Genomic DNA, 15,564 nt, shown 5'->3' with positions numbered 1-15,564 from the left:
GAGGCAGCATTGATGGATATACATGTTACTGGACTGGACATTATGTGATTTATCGTAAGTCACACATGCGCCATTTCTGTCCATTGAGTCAGAAATATCGGTGGTCAGGAAAATACTACAATCACGCAAAGAATCAGAACAACGGATGCAATGTTTAGCAGTTAGTTCAACCATAGATAATGGTAATAAGGACTTCGGATTTAACAGGTAAGGAAAACGTTTTAATTTAAAGAAAAGATTGAACAAGTGAGCAGTGGGTCAGTTATACTAGCCTAACTGTTATTAGCCTGCTACTGACTTTGACAACCTTAGCATGTGCTGCGCAGTTCGGTGTGTTTTGGTTCCGTTAGCACTAAAACAGGTCAACCCGCCCACCACGTCATCAGTAGAGCAGCTGTTTAAATCAGCTAATCAACCGCCGCTGTGCTCAGGCGAAAACTTATTAATAATCATAATATAGACATTTAGCCTGACAGCATAATGCAATATACTGGATGTTCTGTTTTAGTGTTTTTGCTACTATTTTGTGTGGGAAATGTTTGTTTTTTGTGTTGATTTCCCTGATCAGTAGTCTCTGCTCTCTTGAGCTGTTTTTCGTCGGTTGCCATGGCAACGGGTCGTGTGTAATACCAACACACAGAGCGAGAAAAGGCAGAATAAAAGTTGTTGGAGCTATTTTTTCTTTATTTCATTATCCATTTGAACTTTGTTACTTTATTCACAAAGAGAATTGATGTCACAAAGAGGAAAAAAGGCAATTCCTAACAGAGAAATAGATTGAGCAGTTTTTTGAGTTGATCAGACAAAGCATCAAGAATGAGTGAGAGCAGCACCGCAATGTCTTCTCAGAAGGAACCACAACCGACCTTTCCTAGAGAGGCAGAGAAGCTGGAACGAATCTTGAAAAGAGTCAGCGTGATATCGCTTGAGATACAGACACTCAATAAAACGATAGAGGACATGAAGAGTCAAATTACCAACATGGAACAAGCTCTACGTGAAAAAGATGAAGAGCTAAAAAGCAAGAGTGAAGCAAACACCACCTTGGAGCTGACAATCGCAACCCTGATGCAGGAGAACACGACCTTGAGGCAGCAGAGCACAATTTATGAGAAAATGAGCGACATCTTTCAGCACAAAAACGAAGACTTGGAGCGAAAAAGCACGACTGACAAGCTGAGGAGCGACACGCTGGAGCAGACAATGTTCCGTGAGCAGGACGATCACCGTGAACATTTGAGGGAATTACGCGCCCTTGAACAGGACTTCGAGCGCTTAGCGGAGGCAAGCAATATCTTGATGCGGGAGAATTCCCACTTGTGGAATCGTAAAGCCACCTTGCAGAAGAAAATCACCACCTTGAAGAAGAATATCACAACCTTGAAGAAGAATATCACAACCTTGGAGCAGGAAAATACCATATTGGAGGAGGAAAACACTGCCTTGGAGCGTATAAATACCGATCTGCAGCTTTAAGTGGAACAGCTGAGCCAAAGGTTGAGGGACAGAGAGGAGCAGCAGAACCAGCAGCCATCTGAATTGGAAACACCCGAAGACAGTCAGTCTCTTTCAGACACGCCACAGGAGCAGCCATCTGTATTCAGACATGTGGTCAGGGGCTTCACCAATACATTTGTGAAAATGTACACAACAGGCACACTGAGGTATTGGGTTGAACTTTAGTACGTCTAAATAAAGAAGCGTCATGAGGGCTCCAGGCTTCATACTTGATTATTGGTTGCAGAAAAGCTTGAGGACAGCAGGATTGCAGTGTCAGGAGCTTGACACTTGGGGGCTGATGGCGGAAGAGTTAATCACTTCAAAGATGTTGGCAGGAGAGCTTGAGGCCCGCAGGACTGGGGTGCTATGGAAACTTAACGCCATCGAACTCAGGTCTCCTTCGTCACTAGACAATCAGACTCGCTGGTCTCCGGACTGACCTCCAGGGCTTTGTGGCGARTCCCTTTGGTCTCTCGGCCGACCTCAAGGGTTTTTTGTGTGTCTCGTCGGACTTCCGGAGCCTCGTCATGGGTCCCATTGGCCTCCCGGTTCCTGCTCTGCCGCCGGCAGGTATTTGCTCCACTGCTAGTGTCTATATATATATATATATATATATAGATATAGATATATACATATACTGCTCAAAAAAATAAAGGGAACACTTAAACAACACAATATAACTCCAAGTAAATCAAACTTTTGTGAAATCAAACTGTCCACTTAGGAAGCAACACTGATTGACAACGGGGACCCTCGTCGGGTCAATCAGTGTTGGTTCCTAAGTGGACGTGACACACAAAAAAATAACTTTTACCTATCAAAATTGCTTCTCGAATTGATCTGAAAGACCCACATTCCCATAAAACACCTAGATATTAATTACTTAGAGCTGAAATAAATTTAATCAGTAAAGATCCGTCCAGAAGAATCTGATTGTTCTGGAATATCATACCACTTTATTGCACTTTGGTACCAGCGTTGTCCCATATGTGCGACCTCAGTCAACACCTCCACACAATAATTCAATGCATGAGTGACAACATTTTTTCATTGCAGATACAACATGTGTCTCAGTACAGCTAGCTTTGCTAGCAACACGTCCACGAAGCTTACCTTTCTTTAAGCTTTCCTTCCAAGTGATGCTAAAAGTTGGACTAAGTCCCCACCGTCTGTGAAAGCGAAGCGCTGCTGATTTTACATGTCGCCATATCTATGATTTATGCAGAGCTATTATATTACTGACGATATAATAGCTCTGCTAATATAATCGTCAGTAATATAATAGCGCTGCATAAATCAGAGGAAACCACTGCGCATGTCTTGGAGCTCCGCGCGAGTAAAGGTGGAGCCGATGGGTGACAACAGACACGTAAGTCACTTGATTGCTTGGATTTTACGGCGCCRCCTTAAAGTCCCTGAACTTCACATTTTAACGGACAAAAAGAGCAACGCGACTTGGATGTAACGAGTAACGCGACACTTTTGTAGAAATGTAGTGAAGTAGAAAGTACAGATACTTACTGTAAAATGTAGTGGAGTAAAAGTAGAAAGTACCCATTATTAAATCWACTTAAGTAAAGTACAGATACACGAAAATTGTACTTAAGTACAGTAACGACGTACTTGTACTTCGATACTTCCCACCACTGCAAGCCACCATCTTCTTAATTCAGGATCGCTTGGAAATTAATAAAAACTTAAAAGCCCATTATATTAGGAAGACAACAATGTTCATAGTATTGCTTTTAATGCGTCTGAAATACGAATTAGTCTTTTCTAGCCGTCATGGTAACTCAAAGCAGAAACGAGTGAGCTGCATTAGCTCCTGGAGATGTGACGTCAACGCCGTAGGTGCAAAGAGCCCATTAAAGCGTCTCCTCCAAGCTGTCTTGCGACATTCACAGCTGTATCTACGACAGAGCGATGGATCTTTTGTGCTGCCTCTGGCCAGCTTTTTTCCAGCAGGCATTCAAAGTTTCAGTTTTTATCTCCTTAATGGCCAAGCTGTAAAATAGCGTAACGTTATTTGCAGATGGAGAAGAAGCGCAGAGACTGTTTGGCCAATCAGGACGCAGAACACAATGCACTGTGTGAAAAACTGCACAAAAAAATCCGCGAAGCAGTGAGACCGGGAAAAGTGAACCGCGTAAACACTATACATATAAGCTAAAAGGAGCCAAAATGCTAATATTAGCCTAAATGCTGCCATTCAGCATTCAACGCAAAAGTAAAAGTTCGTTGCGAGAATAAAAACGCTCATCTCTTACCACAAAATTATTAACAAGTAATAAAATAATATTAATTATAAAACAAGCTCTTTTGAAATACTGCTTATCTGATACTTCTCAACAATAACTGTGTAGTTGGTTAATTTTTCAGAGAAGTGAAGATGTTTTTTTTTTAATATTGGTGGTAAATGTTATTTAACAGACATTCAACACAAAAATAAAAATCAATTTATACTTCGTGACAGTTCGTTACTATGAAAAAAATTCTCATCTCTTAACATCAAATTATTAACAAGTAAGGTTATAGTTTGACCATAAGGTCTTTTGAAATACTGCTTATACACAAGAAATTTACAGTTGGTAAATTTTGCACAAGGAAAAATCAGATGTTTACTACGTGGCACTTGGTTACCAGAAAACACGCTGGTCTCTTAGCAACAGATTAACAATTATTGTTATTGTTTAAAAAAAACATAAGATTTCTACTGCTCTTTTGAAACATTACTTATCTTACGCTGCTAACTACTTAAGAATTGTGCAGTTGGTGAATTTCTCATAAAAGTGAAAAAAAAAAATTGTCATTGTTGGTAAAATGCATTATTAAACAGACATTGAACACAAAAGTAAAAATCTGATTTACACTTTGTGGCAGTTTGTTAACAGAAAAAAATGCTAATCTCTTAACATCAAATGAATTATTCTTTATACAACATAAGCTCTTTTGAAATACTGCTTATCTGCTTAGACAGAAGAAATTTATAGTTGGTAAATTTTGCTAAAGTAAAAATCTAATTTATACTTCGTGGCAATTCGTTACCAGAAAATGAGCTCATCTCTTAGCAACAGATTAGCAACAAATATTGTTATTGTTCAAAAAACATAAGATTTATTCTGCTCTTTTGAAACACTATTTATCTTATGCTACTAACTACTCAACAAGAATTGCGCAGTTGGTGAATTTTGCAGAAAAGTAAAAAAAATACATATTTTTTGTCTTTGGTGGCGAATATGTTATTCTGCCACATAGTCAGCTGTACCTTCTTCAAGTCCGTCCAAAGCTCCTGGAGTCGTCTTCCCAGAGATTGTTGGACCATTTCCAAACGGTTAATCCACTCGTAATAAGACCAGAGCTAGGTTCGGCTACTGGAGTAGTGAGAAGTGGATTTTCTATTAATGACCACAGACCAAAGAAAATGTAGGTAAAACAGCCGGCTTATTATTTGTTGAAAGAACAATAAAAAAATAAACAACAAAAATGTTACACAATTAACACACAATGACACAGATTCCAAAAATAGTTTCCAGTTTCTTTCAGAATRTTTTATAAATCTAAATTAAGGATACTATTTATTTTACCTAGGTTATAGTTCTATTTAAGTTCTAGTTAATACTATTTATCTATTTTAATTTACAGTTTGTTTTAATCTGTTTAATCTATTTTAGTTCTTTGGTGTTTCCCATAAGAGGTTAGGGGGAAAAAAAAACAACACCAGCAAAACAACAAAACACAGCAGAACAATTCAGCAAAGACAGGTCAAACTGCTTCAGATTGATGTCTTGTTTCCTTCGATGATCGAACAGTTAATTCTGTTTCGGTGACCCCACTGCTAATGCGCACAACATAGGCAGGTCATACCCAGTTGCGGGGTTGGCAATGGCCAGCAGAGGGCGTAGCTCCTACTGGATGGTCATTAAGCTCCGGGTTGGCTCGCCATCTCGTTCTCCTTAGGAACGAGATGGCGTTCCTAAGGAGAACGCCATCTCGTTCTAAGGAGTCTCGGATCATCTCAGTGATGATCCGAGACTCCTTAGTCCAAATCCCAGCCGAACGAAAAAAAAAAAACAAAAGGACAAAAAGGGCCCGTTGCCAACAAAGAGCGACAGTTAGCAACAGTTAGCTCCTCTGTTGATAAGCCGTTGAATTTCTGTTGACAAGAGCGGCTGTTAGCTTCAGCGGATCAGCCGTTACTCCTGCTGACTTTCAGTTGGCTTGCTGTTGGCACCAAGAGCAACAGCCAACGCCTCCGCTGATCAGCCTCCGCTTCAGCTTTCCATTTAAATTAAATAAATGTTTAACAAATACATTATAAAAAAAACAAAAACGGAAGAAACAAAATACACTTTCAACTCCAGTTCCACAACACACAAAAAATGATCCCGAGCGCAGTCAGGGTGAAAAAAAAGAAGCGAAAAGCTCCTTCTAAAAAAAAATAAAAAAAAAACTCGTCTTGGACATCAAGTCAGCTATGAGTGGTCAACTTCTCTTATCTGTCTTTTCTTTCTTTTCAGCACAATCCCATTTTCTTCTGTGCTTTCTGCTTGCTTTACGCTCTCTGCCTCTCCTCTCGATTGCTGACTAGCAACCGTTGCTGACTAGTTTCAGCAACCCGATTGGCTGAAACTAGTCACATAGGTTATACATAAATGTGACCCTTCAGAATAAGAGAGTTCGCTGACAAAGTAAAACGGGTTTATACAGCTTCTCTAATCAATTAAAATATCAAAAATCAATTACAGCAATTATAATGTCTCTAATTGTTGCTCTTTTTTTATTTTTTTATTTTTAACAGTTTTAAGATTGATTAATTCCCTATTTATTTTCCTATTTATTTACTTCCTATTTATCTAATTTATTAATATTTTTATGAAGAGGCTATTTCAACCTGGGTTACAGGTGGCAAATATATTATTCTGCCACATAGTCAGCTGTACCTTCTTCAAGTCCGTCCAAAGCTCCTGGAGTCATCTTCCCAGAGATTGTTGGACCATTTCCAAACAATGCACTGGAGCTCTCATGTCTGACCTGTTTTGTTGGGAAATGTCCGCCGGTTGATTCTGTTCAACGGTTTGAGCTGAATTTTGTTCCCCAGAAAATAACAAATCAAACAGTCACCTCGTTGCTCTTGCATATACGATAGTGACGGAGATTGGGTCAGACCATTTCCAAACAATGCACTGCAGCTTGCTCTGTCTCCTCATGCGTTACACAAAAAGACACAAGCTGTGCATGGAGTGCATCGTTTTCACTTGCCAGCATATCATATTTTGCTTGCAGGTCTGGTTGCCTGCAAGCACTTCCGTGAGGCTTGGCGAGCTTGAACTTTCTATGGAGACTTTCAACAATCTGTTGAAGTTCTATATTTTCTTTCTCCAGTCTCTCATGCAGCCTGCCATCAGAAGTTTCTTCATTCAAAATGCTAGCAAGCTTATCAGCCACACGTTGGTCACTACTGTCTTCAGCTATTTTTTTTTTTTTACCTGTGTTGCTGGAAAGTCCAAGATTGTTGGAATATGACATCCAGTTTTGTTCTTCTGTCTCAATTGCAGTCTGACATTCAGAACAAATGAGTTGCTCTGTGGAAGTTGTGATTAAAGGGAGATGGATCACAGTCATCACTGGTTCCATCAAAGCCACTAGAAGCCTGGTGTGTGTGGTGTGTATTCTGTATTTGTTGCATTGTGGGCACCATTTTCCTGGCACATATTACATTGGTGGGAGTCACTGCTCCCAAATAAGAAATGCTGTTTTTGGGTTAGGGGTAGTCCAAAGTGTGAACTGAGTTTTGGTTGGGGTTAGGTTGTAGAAATGAATAGAAGTCAGTGGTTCAACGGTTTGAGTTGAATTTTGTTCCCCAGAAAATAACAAGTCAAACAGTCATTTCATTGTTCCTGTAACTGCGTATTCAACAGACATTGAGAGATTGTTGGACCATTTCTAAACAATGCACAGCATTTCTCATGTCCATGTATTCATGCTCTGTCTCCTCATGCGCTGCACGAAGAGACACGCGCTGTGCCTGGTGTGCATCGTTTTCACTTGCTTTTTGTTTGTATTTCCTTTTAACTATTGTAAAGCACTTTGAATTGCTTTGTTGCTGAAAATGTGCTATATAAATACAATTACCTTACCTTACCTTACTTGCCAGTATATCATATTTTGCTTGCAGATATGGTCACCTGCAAGCACTTCCACTAGACTTGCAGCGCTCTATCTTTCTACTGAGACTTTCAACAATCTGTTTTAAGTTCTATATTTTCTTTCTCCAGTCTCATGCATCCTGTCATCAGAAGTTTTTTCATTCAAAATGCTAGCAAGCTTATTAGGCACACGTTGGTCACTACTGTCTTCAGCCATTTTTTTTTTACCTGTGTTGCTGGAAAGACCAAGATAGTTGGCATGTGAAATCCAGTTTTGTTCTTCTGTCTCAATGCAGTCTGACATTCAGAACAAATGAGTTGCTCTGTGGAAGTTGTGATTAAAGGGAGATGGATCACAGTCATCACTGGTTCATCAAAGCCACTAGAAGCCTGGTGTGTGTGGTGTGTATTCTGTATTTGTTGCATTGTGGGCACAATTTTCCTGGCTCTTATTACATTGTGGGGACTCACTGCTCCCAAAGAAGCCGTTTTTGGGTTAGGGATAAGGTTTAGGACCAAGGTATGAACTGAGTTTTGGTTGGAGTTAGGCTGTAGAAATAAATGAATGGAAGTCAATGGAAAGCCTCCGCAAAGACAGCGAGACAAACATGCGCTTGTGTGTGCGCGTGCGTGTGTGTGTGCGTGTGTATATACTTGTATGTAACTTATAGAGGTTCATTAACCATTTTCACCAAAAAATTGAGGTCTTTTGTGGAACATGAGGACATTTTCCTGATCTTCACATTTTTCAAAGTATAATGTGCTCAAATAAGAAGGATTATTTGTTCATTAACACTGTGGTATGCCTTTAAATTGTCTCCAGTTGCCATGGTTACCTGCCATTATCTTGCTGTTTTAACATTAGCTAGCATTCTGTCAAATATTCATCATCGGCCTACGTTTAAACTGTCACTGGTTGTAATTTATTCAATTACATTTACTTGAGTAACTTTTTAGAAAAAACTTACTTTTACTACGCTGTACTTTTTACTTTTACTTGAATAATTCTATTATGAAGTATCGCTACTCTTACTTGAGTAGTGATACTCAAGTAAATCGCTACTGAAAGAAAAGCATGTTTTAAACAAAACTTCACCAGATAGACACCTGTAGTTTTTGTTAGTTATATACGATTTTTTTATTGAAACAAACTGATTTGGAATTTTTTTTCTTTTGCCTGATTTTGTTATTTTATATGAAATATTGTCATTTTGGTCCTTAAAACATCAACATTTCCACTTTATATTTTGGTCTGTCTGATTGTGATTGGCAATTTAATCAGTTACTCAATACCTGAGTAGACTTTTTAACCAAATACTTTTTTGCTCTTACTTGAGTAATTTCTTGATTTGCTACTTTTTACTTTTACTTGAGTTGCAATACGTTGCAATACAGGTAGTCTTACTTGAGTACAATTTTGGAATATTCTGCCCTCTGAAGAGCAAACAGTTGAACTTTGGATGAACTTACATCTGTTTTTGCTTTTTTTTTTGTTCACTCTTCTTTGCATCTTAATTCAGGCACACTGGAAATTAACGTTTAGGTTAGACTTTGACTAGGCCCCCTCCAAAACCTTCATACTGTGCTTAGCTATTAAGAGATGGACTTGCTGGTGTGGTGACTTTATATATTGCATATTGTGTCACTAGATGACACAATATGCAAAGAGTTCCTAATAAATATCGGCAAATAACACCAAAATCGTTTCTTTTTTAAAAATCTGTGTTGTTTTCCTCTCTGTATGAACCCATAAGTACTTCTAGGCCAAAGTTATCAAGGCAACCCCCCCAAAAATGAAATGATTGCTTCTCGTCCAGCAGATGGAGCTAAAAAATAACTCAACACAAAGCGAACAGACGAAGCACATTGTGCATCTGTCCTTTCGCATTTGATCAGTCATAACTCCGGACCCATTCACCATCTGTTTCCCTTCAGGGATGCAATAAGGGACTTTTTATTAAACCTCAGGCGGAACCAAAAAGGTGAATCAGAGGTGAACAATAATCGAAAAATGCCACTTTGGTTGGCCGGGAGTCTTAATTGGATGAAATGAAAACGTTTCAAATGCCTCGGGCATCTTTCGCGGCGTCATCTCTGAATGACATTTTGGCAATCATTTGTCTTCGGCCCATGTCCGGCACCTCAACAGGACAAATACGCACACGGGTACAAACTCCGCCGAAGCACTATTCACGCCATGTTTTGTCACTGTCAAAAGTTTCCTAACTTTTCCAGAAGTTTGGTATGTGGGCAGATTTTTGACGAGTTTATTTTTACGATTGCCTTTATTAGAATCATATTTAAATATGATTGATGTTAAGACTGGGGGTTGCTCAAGCATGAATGGCCTGTTTAAGGTCCCGCCACAGCATCTCAATGCAATTTAAACTTAGACTTTGACTAGGTCACTTTAAAGTCTTCCTTTTGTTTAGGAGATGAGCTTGTGGTAGAGCTTGTTGAATAAATTTCCTGTTGTATGACATAAGGTCATAAACTGAAGCGCTGACGTTCTCCGTCAGACTTTTCTAACAGAGAACACAATTCATGGTTCCTTAATTACAGCAAGTTGTCCAGGCACTGAAGCAGCAAAGCAGCCCAGATCATCACACTACCATGAAAGTTATAAAATCTAAACTTAAAAATGACTTGCAGCATAAGAATGAATTTAATGATTCATGGACTCAAAAGCAAGTTCAGTCCATTTATTATAGTTTAGTCTGGTTAAAAGAGGGGGGTCTAAATGCTAAAAATAAACGGTAACACTTTATTTGAAGGGGGGTGAATAAGACTGTCATGACACTTTCATAAACATAACATAACACCTGTTTAAACTTTACCTTTAATAACATAGTTACCTTAATTTTTAAAGTGCAATCAGTAATACCTTTATAACACATTTATATCAGTAATGATTTCTTGGTTAATGTCAAGTTGTCATGAAGACATTTTTAATAATGTCAACTTTGTATTAAAAGTGTCATAATTTACGGAATTATGCTTTATGACAACAGTCATAAATATTCATGAAGGCTTATTCCTGTTCATGACAGGTGTTATGTCATGTTTATGACAGTGTCATGTCAGTCTTATTCACCCATCTTCAAATAAAGTGTTACCAAATAAACTATTGCAAATAAAATATGGTGCCATTATTCAGCCTGCCTCACCACCAGCAGAAAGAAACCGCTCACATTTTCTCTGGTAAACAATGAACTATTGATTTCTCTACGTTTGCCAGACAACAGCAGACAATAGAGAATAAGCCGTGGTTGGGATTTCCTTTGAGTTATCCATCATATTCCAGGAAAATCTGATTCAGAAGACATTTATTCAACACAAGGTTCAAAACATCGAACCTTTTAAACAGATTTATCAATACATACTGATGCAGATTTCATTTAATCTGTATCTTGTATAGTACATTTTACTTATTTTATTTAATATTTTTACCAGTAGGTGTTATTTTCACTTTTATAGTAATGACCTGGCAGGAGCTGTGAAGTGCTCCACAGATGTGAAAGCATACATTTGTTCTACACATGCAGGGGCAGATAACCAAAGAATGGCGGATAGCATTGTGCTGTGTTATGCTACTTAACCTGTTCAATCTAACACAAGTTCTGATCATGGAAAAGACACGTAAGACACGTAATGGTTATACGTGTCTTACCTGAACACTTGGTTCAATGGAGACAGGTTACTGTTTTCTAAACAAACTGGAAACTAGTGAGGTGGCAGCTAAAGGTCAAAACAGCATGCGTTCTAAAATCACAGCACCATCTAAGTGCCCTGGCATGACAACAGTAGACTTAAGGTGTCTTGGCAGTATCGTCTATAGTTGGAACTTTTCCATGATCAACATCCAAAAATACCGGCAATTTCCAGACGGCGGTCTTTTATCAACGTAACCTAACTAGTGAAGTTTTTAAAGTAGAGCAGATTGAAGACGGTTGAGGTAGTGAAAAATTATTTGGAGTTGCCCTTAAGACATTTCCTAAAACTTGAACTGCAATCAATAGCCAACACTTGGAGTAATGTTGAATTACAGTAAAATGTATCAAAAGAAAACATGTCAGTAACATATGCCACTTACAGATATTTATGCCAAGCATTTTTTTAAAAGTTTTCTTTAAAGAAAAAACTATGTGTCTAAAGCTGTTGACCATCCTAGACATGCTACTCATTAGACTCCCCAATGCTAATGCCAGCCTTTCTTTGCTTATGGACAGTAGAGTAAGAAGGCAATCCAATGGGTGACCAGCCTTGGCATGCTAACCTCTAGCCTAACCAATGCTAATGTAGGTGAGTAGTCTCTTTCTCATTTGCCAGCACTGACATCTCTGATATTGGTCCCATTAATCACATCAGTTGCTGACTTCAGAATAGGTATGGCCTCTTGCAACAAGGAAGTAGCCACTTCTAGGTGCAATAGTCTTAATTTGGCCCAAATCTCCAATGCCTGTGTCACTATAATTTTATAAAAAAATGTATAATTTAAATAATTTTGGAAAGCCCAGATAATGATTCCATAGCTTTGCAAGCTTTTGGTAGGTTAATCCACAGCACCTGACTAAATTAGAGGCACACCTGGGTGACACCTCAAAATACACTGCTACCTTGTGTGTTGTGTGTCCCAAAGAAGAATGCGCTTTGTTGGAAAACATATGGAAAGAACTACTTTACTGTGATATAATAATATTTTATATATTCAAGGTGGCTTGAGGTGACATTAGCTTCAAATATAGGCAAGAAGCAGAAAAGCAACATTTTACTAAAAATAACTGTACACACTTCATCACAATCCCTGCTGTTTCTGCCTCTGCAGCTTGGAACTCACATTTGACTCTGAAGTATTTTGGCTATAGAAGCTTGGTAAATTTGATTGATCTAATTTTTAAAAAGGACTTTTATGGGAACAGAATTACAGGCAGGATGTTCAGCCAGATTTGAGAATCATTTGGACCATCTGCCCGTCACCGGTTGTGGATTTTCAGCACAGTGACCACGCTTAGAGCGCATCTTCTTTTCATTTCGGGAATGTGTGGTTTTACAAATGAGCAACAAAACAGGAGCATTTATACACGGAGGGGTTTTATCACTTTATATCAATGCTGAAGTATTCTTGCACTTTTGTGTTTGTGACCTTTTGCAGTCGATATCTTTGCAGAAACACTCACACAAACAATGGAGACATTTACCAATGGTCCAACTGAAGCCTTTTAAATCTTTGGTCAGCCTTTTACTATTTTTTGCTTCTCAGATCTTTAAATACAAAGTTTGGGTCAATGCCCATGGATCTCTATTAATCTCCTCTATATTTTTTCTTCAGATCTGTCCTCCCTCCAAGCTAACAACTTTAATGCCTGACACACACAAAAACATGGCAAACCGTCTTCTTCCCCTGGGGCACCTTCAAATCACGTCTCTGAATAATTCAGCCCGTTTGCTTTGTTCATCGATCCCCCTGTTCACATCTCCCTCACGCAGACACATCTTTCACTTAACACACACGCCGGGAAGAATAATATGTGCCGTTCATTGCAATTCAGCACCGCTTCAAATCTGCACTTCCCCTTACTAATTCCAACTACAGGCTGAAGTTCGCTTTGATTTTTGGATCATTGCAAGAAAACAAATGAATTCTAAAGATTTGAATCTGTTGTTCATGGGACTGATACACAAATGGCAAAAGTATTTCAGGATCTGGGTTCAGTACAATGTCCATCAATCATCTATACCAGCTTATCCTTGCAGGCTTCCAGCAAAGTGTGCGGGGCAGTTATTGGGTGAGAGGCAGTGTACACTCTGGACAGGTTGCCAGTCCATCACAGATGACACACTGAGGGAAGCTCTGCTGATGCTGGAAGTTACTTCCAGTAATGTTGGTCAATTGAGATTTCTGCAGTGGTTTCCAAACAAACGTAGGTAGCAATTGTGGAAACTAACGCTGCAGAGAATGACTGTGGTAGATATTCAGCTCAAGGAAGTCCCTTGAGGAACCAAAGATTTTATTTTGGAATGTGTGGCGTTCATATGGCTTGAAACAAATACAAATAGAGGCTTGAAGACATAACAAGGGTCAATCATCAGGTGAAGAATTGTGGTCCAACAGTCCGCTTTATTCCCAGCAGCATTCATGAGAAGGTTCCAGTCAACCTGGTGGAAAAATGCAGTTCAACAGTTATTAAAATACACCCAAACACACTTTCACTCCAGAAACATGACAACTGTATTTCCTTTGGCTTAGTGATTTTTTTAAGTCTTACCACAGACTCTCAGTTTTATTAGGTCTGTATACATTGAGATAAATTGCACATATGTGGACTCTACATACTAATTAGGTGACTTCTGAAGGAAGCTAGTAAATAATAAATAAATAAACGGGGATGGACACAAAAGTATTCCACACTGGTCATTTGTGAGAAATCTACCCCCTTCTGTACAAATATCATCCTTGGGTGTGGCTGTGCAGGGCCTTAGCCCCTGGTAAGTTCCTCCCATGGTAAATTGGCCTCAAGGGAAAGACCAAGTGAATAATGATTTAAGACTTTAATGAATGGTAGACTACAGATTATGTTTACCCCCCGGTGTCAGGAATGGGAGGTAGAACTCACTGGGGAGTAGTTGGTGGTCGAGACTAGGCTCTGGGTTTTGCATAGGCCCCATTACTTGAGGGGATGGATATTGCAGTCAGGTGCAGTGGAAGCCTGGTAACAGATGAGAGCGATTACCCCAGTGTACTAATAATCATAATTGGACTCCAGGGATAGGGAATGTCGTTCAGCCCCGAGCTGGTGTGTTGAGCCCTGAGTTGAGCAATACTAGATTATTATAGATGGTATTCCCTTTGTTTATAGTTTGCTCTCTGGAATCCCGGAGACTGGTCTATCTCCTATTATTATGTTGCCAAGGGAGAGTCACTAGCTGAGTGTAGGGATATTTTCAAGCCCCTAGCAAAGCATCTTGATATTTTCTGTTCTTATCCACCAAAAAACTTTTCAGAGTACTCCTCAGTCTTGGAGTCTCTGGTCGGTGCCCTGGAAGGGGATTCCCTTGTGCACCTTGGGGACGTAGTTCCCATATGGGTAGCGATGGGGTATGTTTAAGGCGGTTATTGGGAGGAACATTCTCCTAGATCTGAATCCAGGAAGTGACTTGTTATTGGAGATCTACACTAGGCATTAGAGGTCTAGAACAAACTTCAGTCGCATACAAGGTAATTCCCAAATGTACTTTGTACCACACAATCTTGGGCCAAAGGTCCATATCAATTCTACAATCAAATCAAGACTTGGGTGAAGGAGAAAAGTCTAGAAATTTAAACTGATCACCACCTGGTTTGAGTTGGATTGTGGTGAGAATGAACTGAGAACATGTGGACAAGGTTTTCAAGGAGAGAGTTACTCTCATATACCAGAGGATAGTGTGGATGTGGAGTCCGAATGGGTTATGTTTAGTATGTGTTGGATGACGTCTAAGATGCCCCTTCTAACTTGGTTCTCTTCACGATGCTTATGGGTGAAATCTCAAGATGTAGTCACAGATGAAGAGGGCGTGAATTCAGTAGGTTTGATTACTTTCTGTTGTACAACTCGTAGACATTTTTGTTGCATGTTTGGAAATTGTCTAACACCATTCATCTTTTGAATCCTTTACAAAGGCTAGACTAAATAAAGACAAACTGGTTGCTCTGAAGATAAAGCTTTCAACAATCAGCTTTGAATCTCTGAATTCCGCAGAAAAGTTAAATGTTTAGTGATTATACTTGTGCAGTCAAGATGTTTTCCATAGTAATAAACTAACCACCATGTGTACCTTTTGAGCACCAGATGTAGTCTGATCTGGTTTGTAATAATGCATTATTGTGAGTATTAGTTCTAACGATATCAATTACTTGGAATACCTGTTGTTGTATTAC

The 15,564-nt window shown here is 39.1% G+C and overlaps 1 protein-coding gene across 2 annotated transcripts in view; it reads left to right on the top strand.

Moving 5' to 3' along the window:
- The first annotated feature begins 520 nt into the window (after nt 1–520).
- Nucleotides 521–15,564, top strand: part of LOC108166738 (uncharacterized) — a 32,074-nt gene continuing 17,030 nt past the window's right edge. The window contains exons 1-2 of one of the 2 annotated variants that reach the window (XM_017307641.1): nt 521–890; nt 951–2,072. In XM_017307641.1, coding sequence (XP_017163130.1) covers nt 817–890; nt 951–1,476 — 600 coding nt within the window. In that variant the 5' untranslated portion in view covers nt 521–816 and the 3' untranslated portion in view covers nt 1,477–2,072. Of the gene's footprint in view, nt 2,073–15,564 lie in introns of those variants that run through there. The other variant, XR_001777123.1, reaches the window with a different exon arrangement.

Source organism: Poecilia reticulata, linkage group LG11 (genome assembly GCF_000633615.1).
Source record: "Poecilia reticulata strain Guanapo linkage group LG11, Guppy_female_1.0+MT, whole genome shotgun sequence".
In the NCBI taxonomy this organism is placed as follows: Eukaryota; Metazoa; Chordata; class Actinopteri; order Cyprinodontiformes; family Poeciliidae; genus Poecilia; species Poecilia reticulata.
Note: the sequence above shows the minus strand (reverse complement) of the source record. Positions and strands in the feature narration are given on the sequence as shown.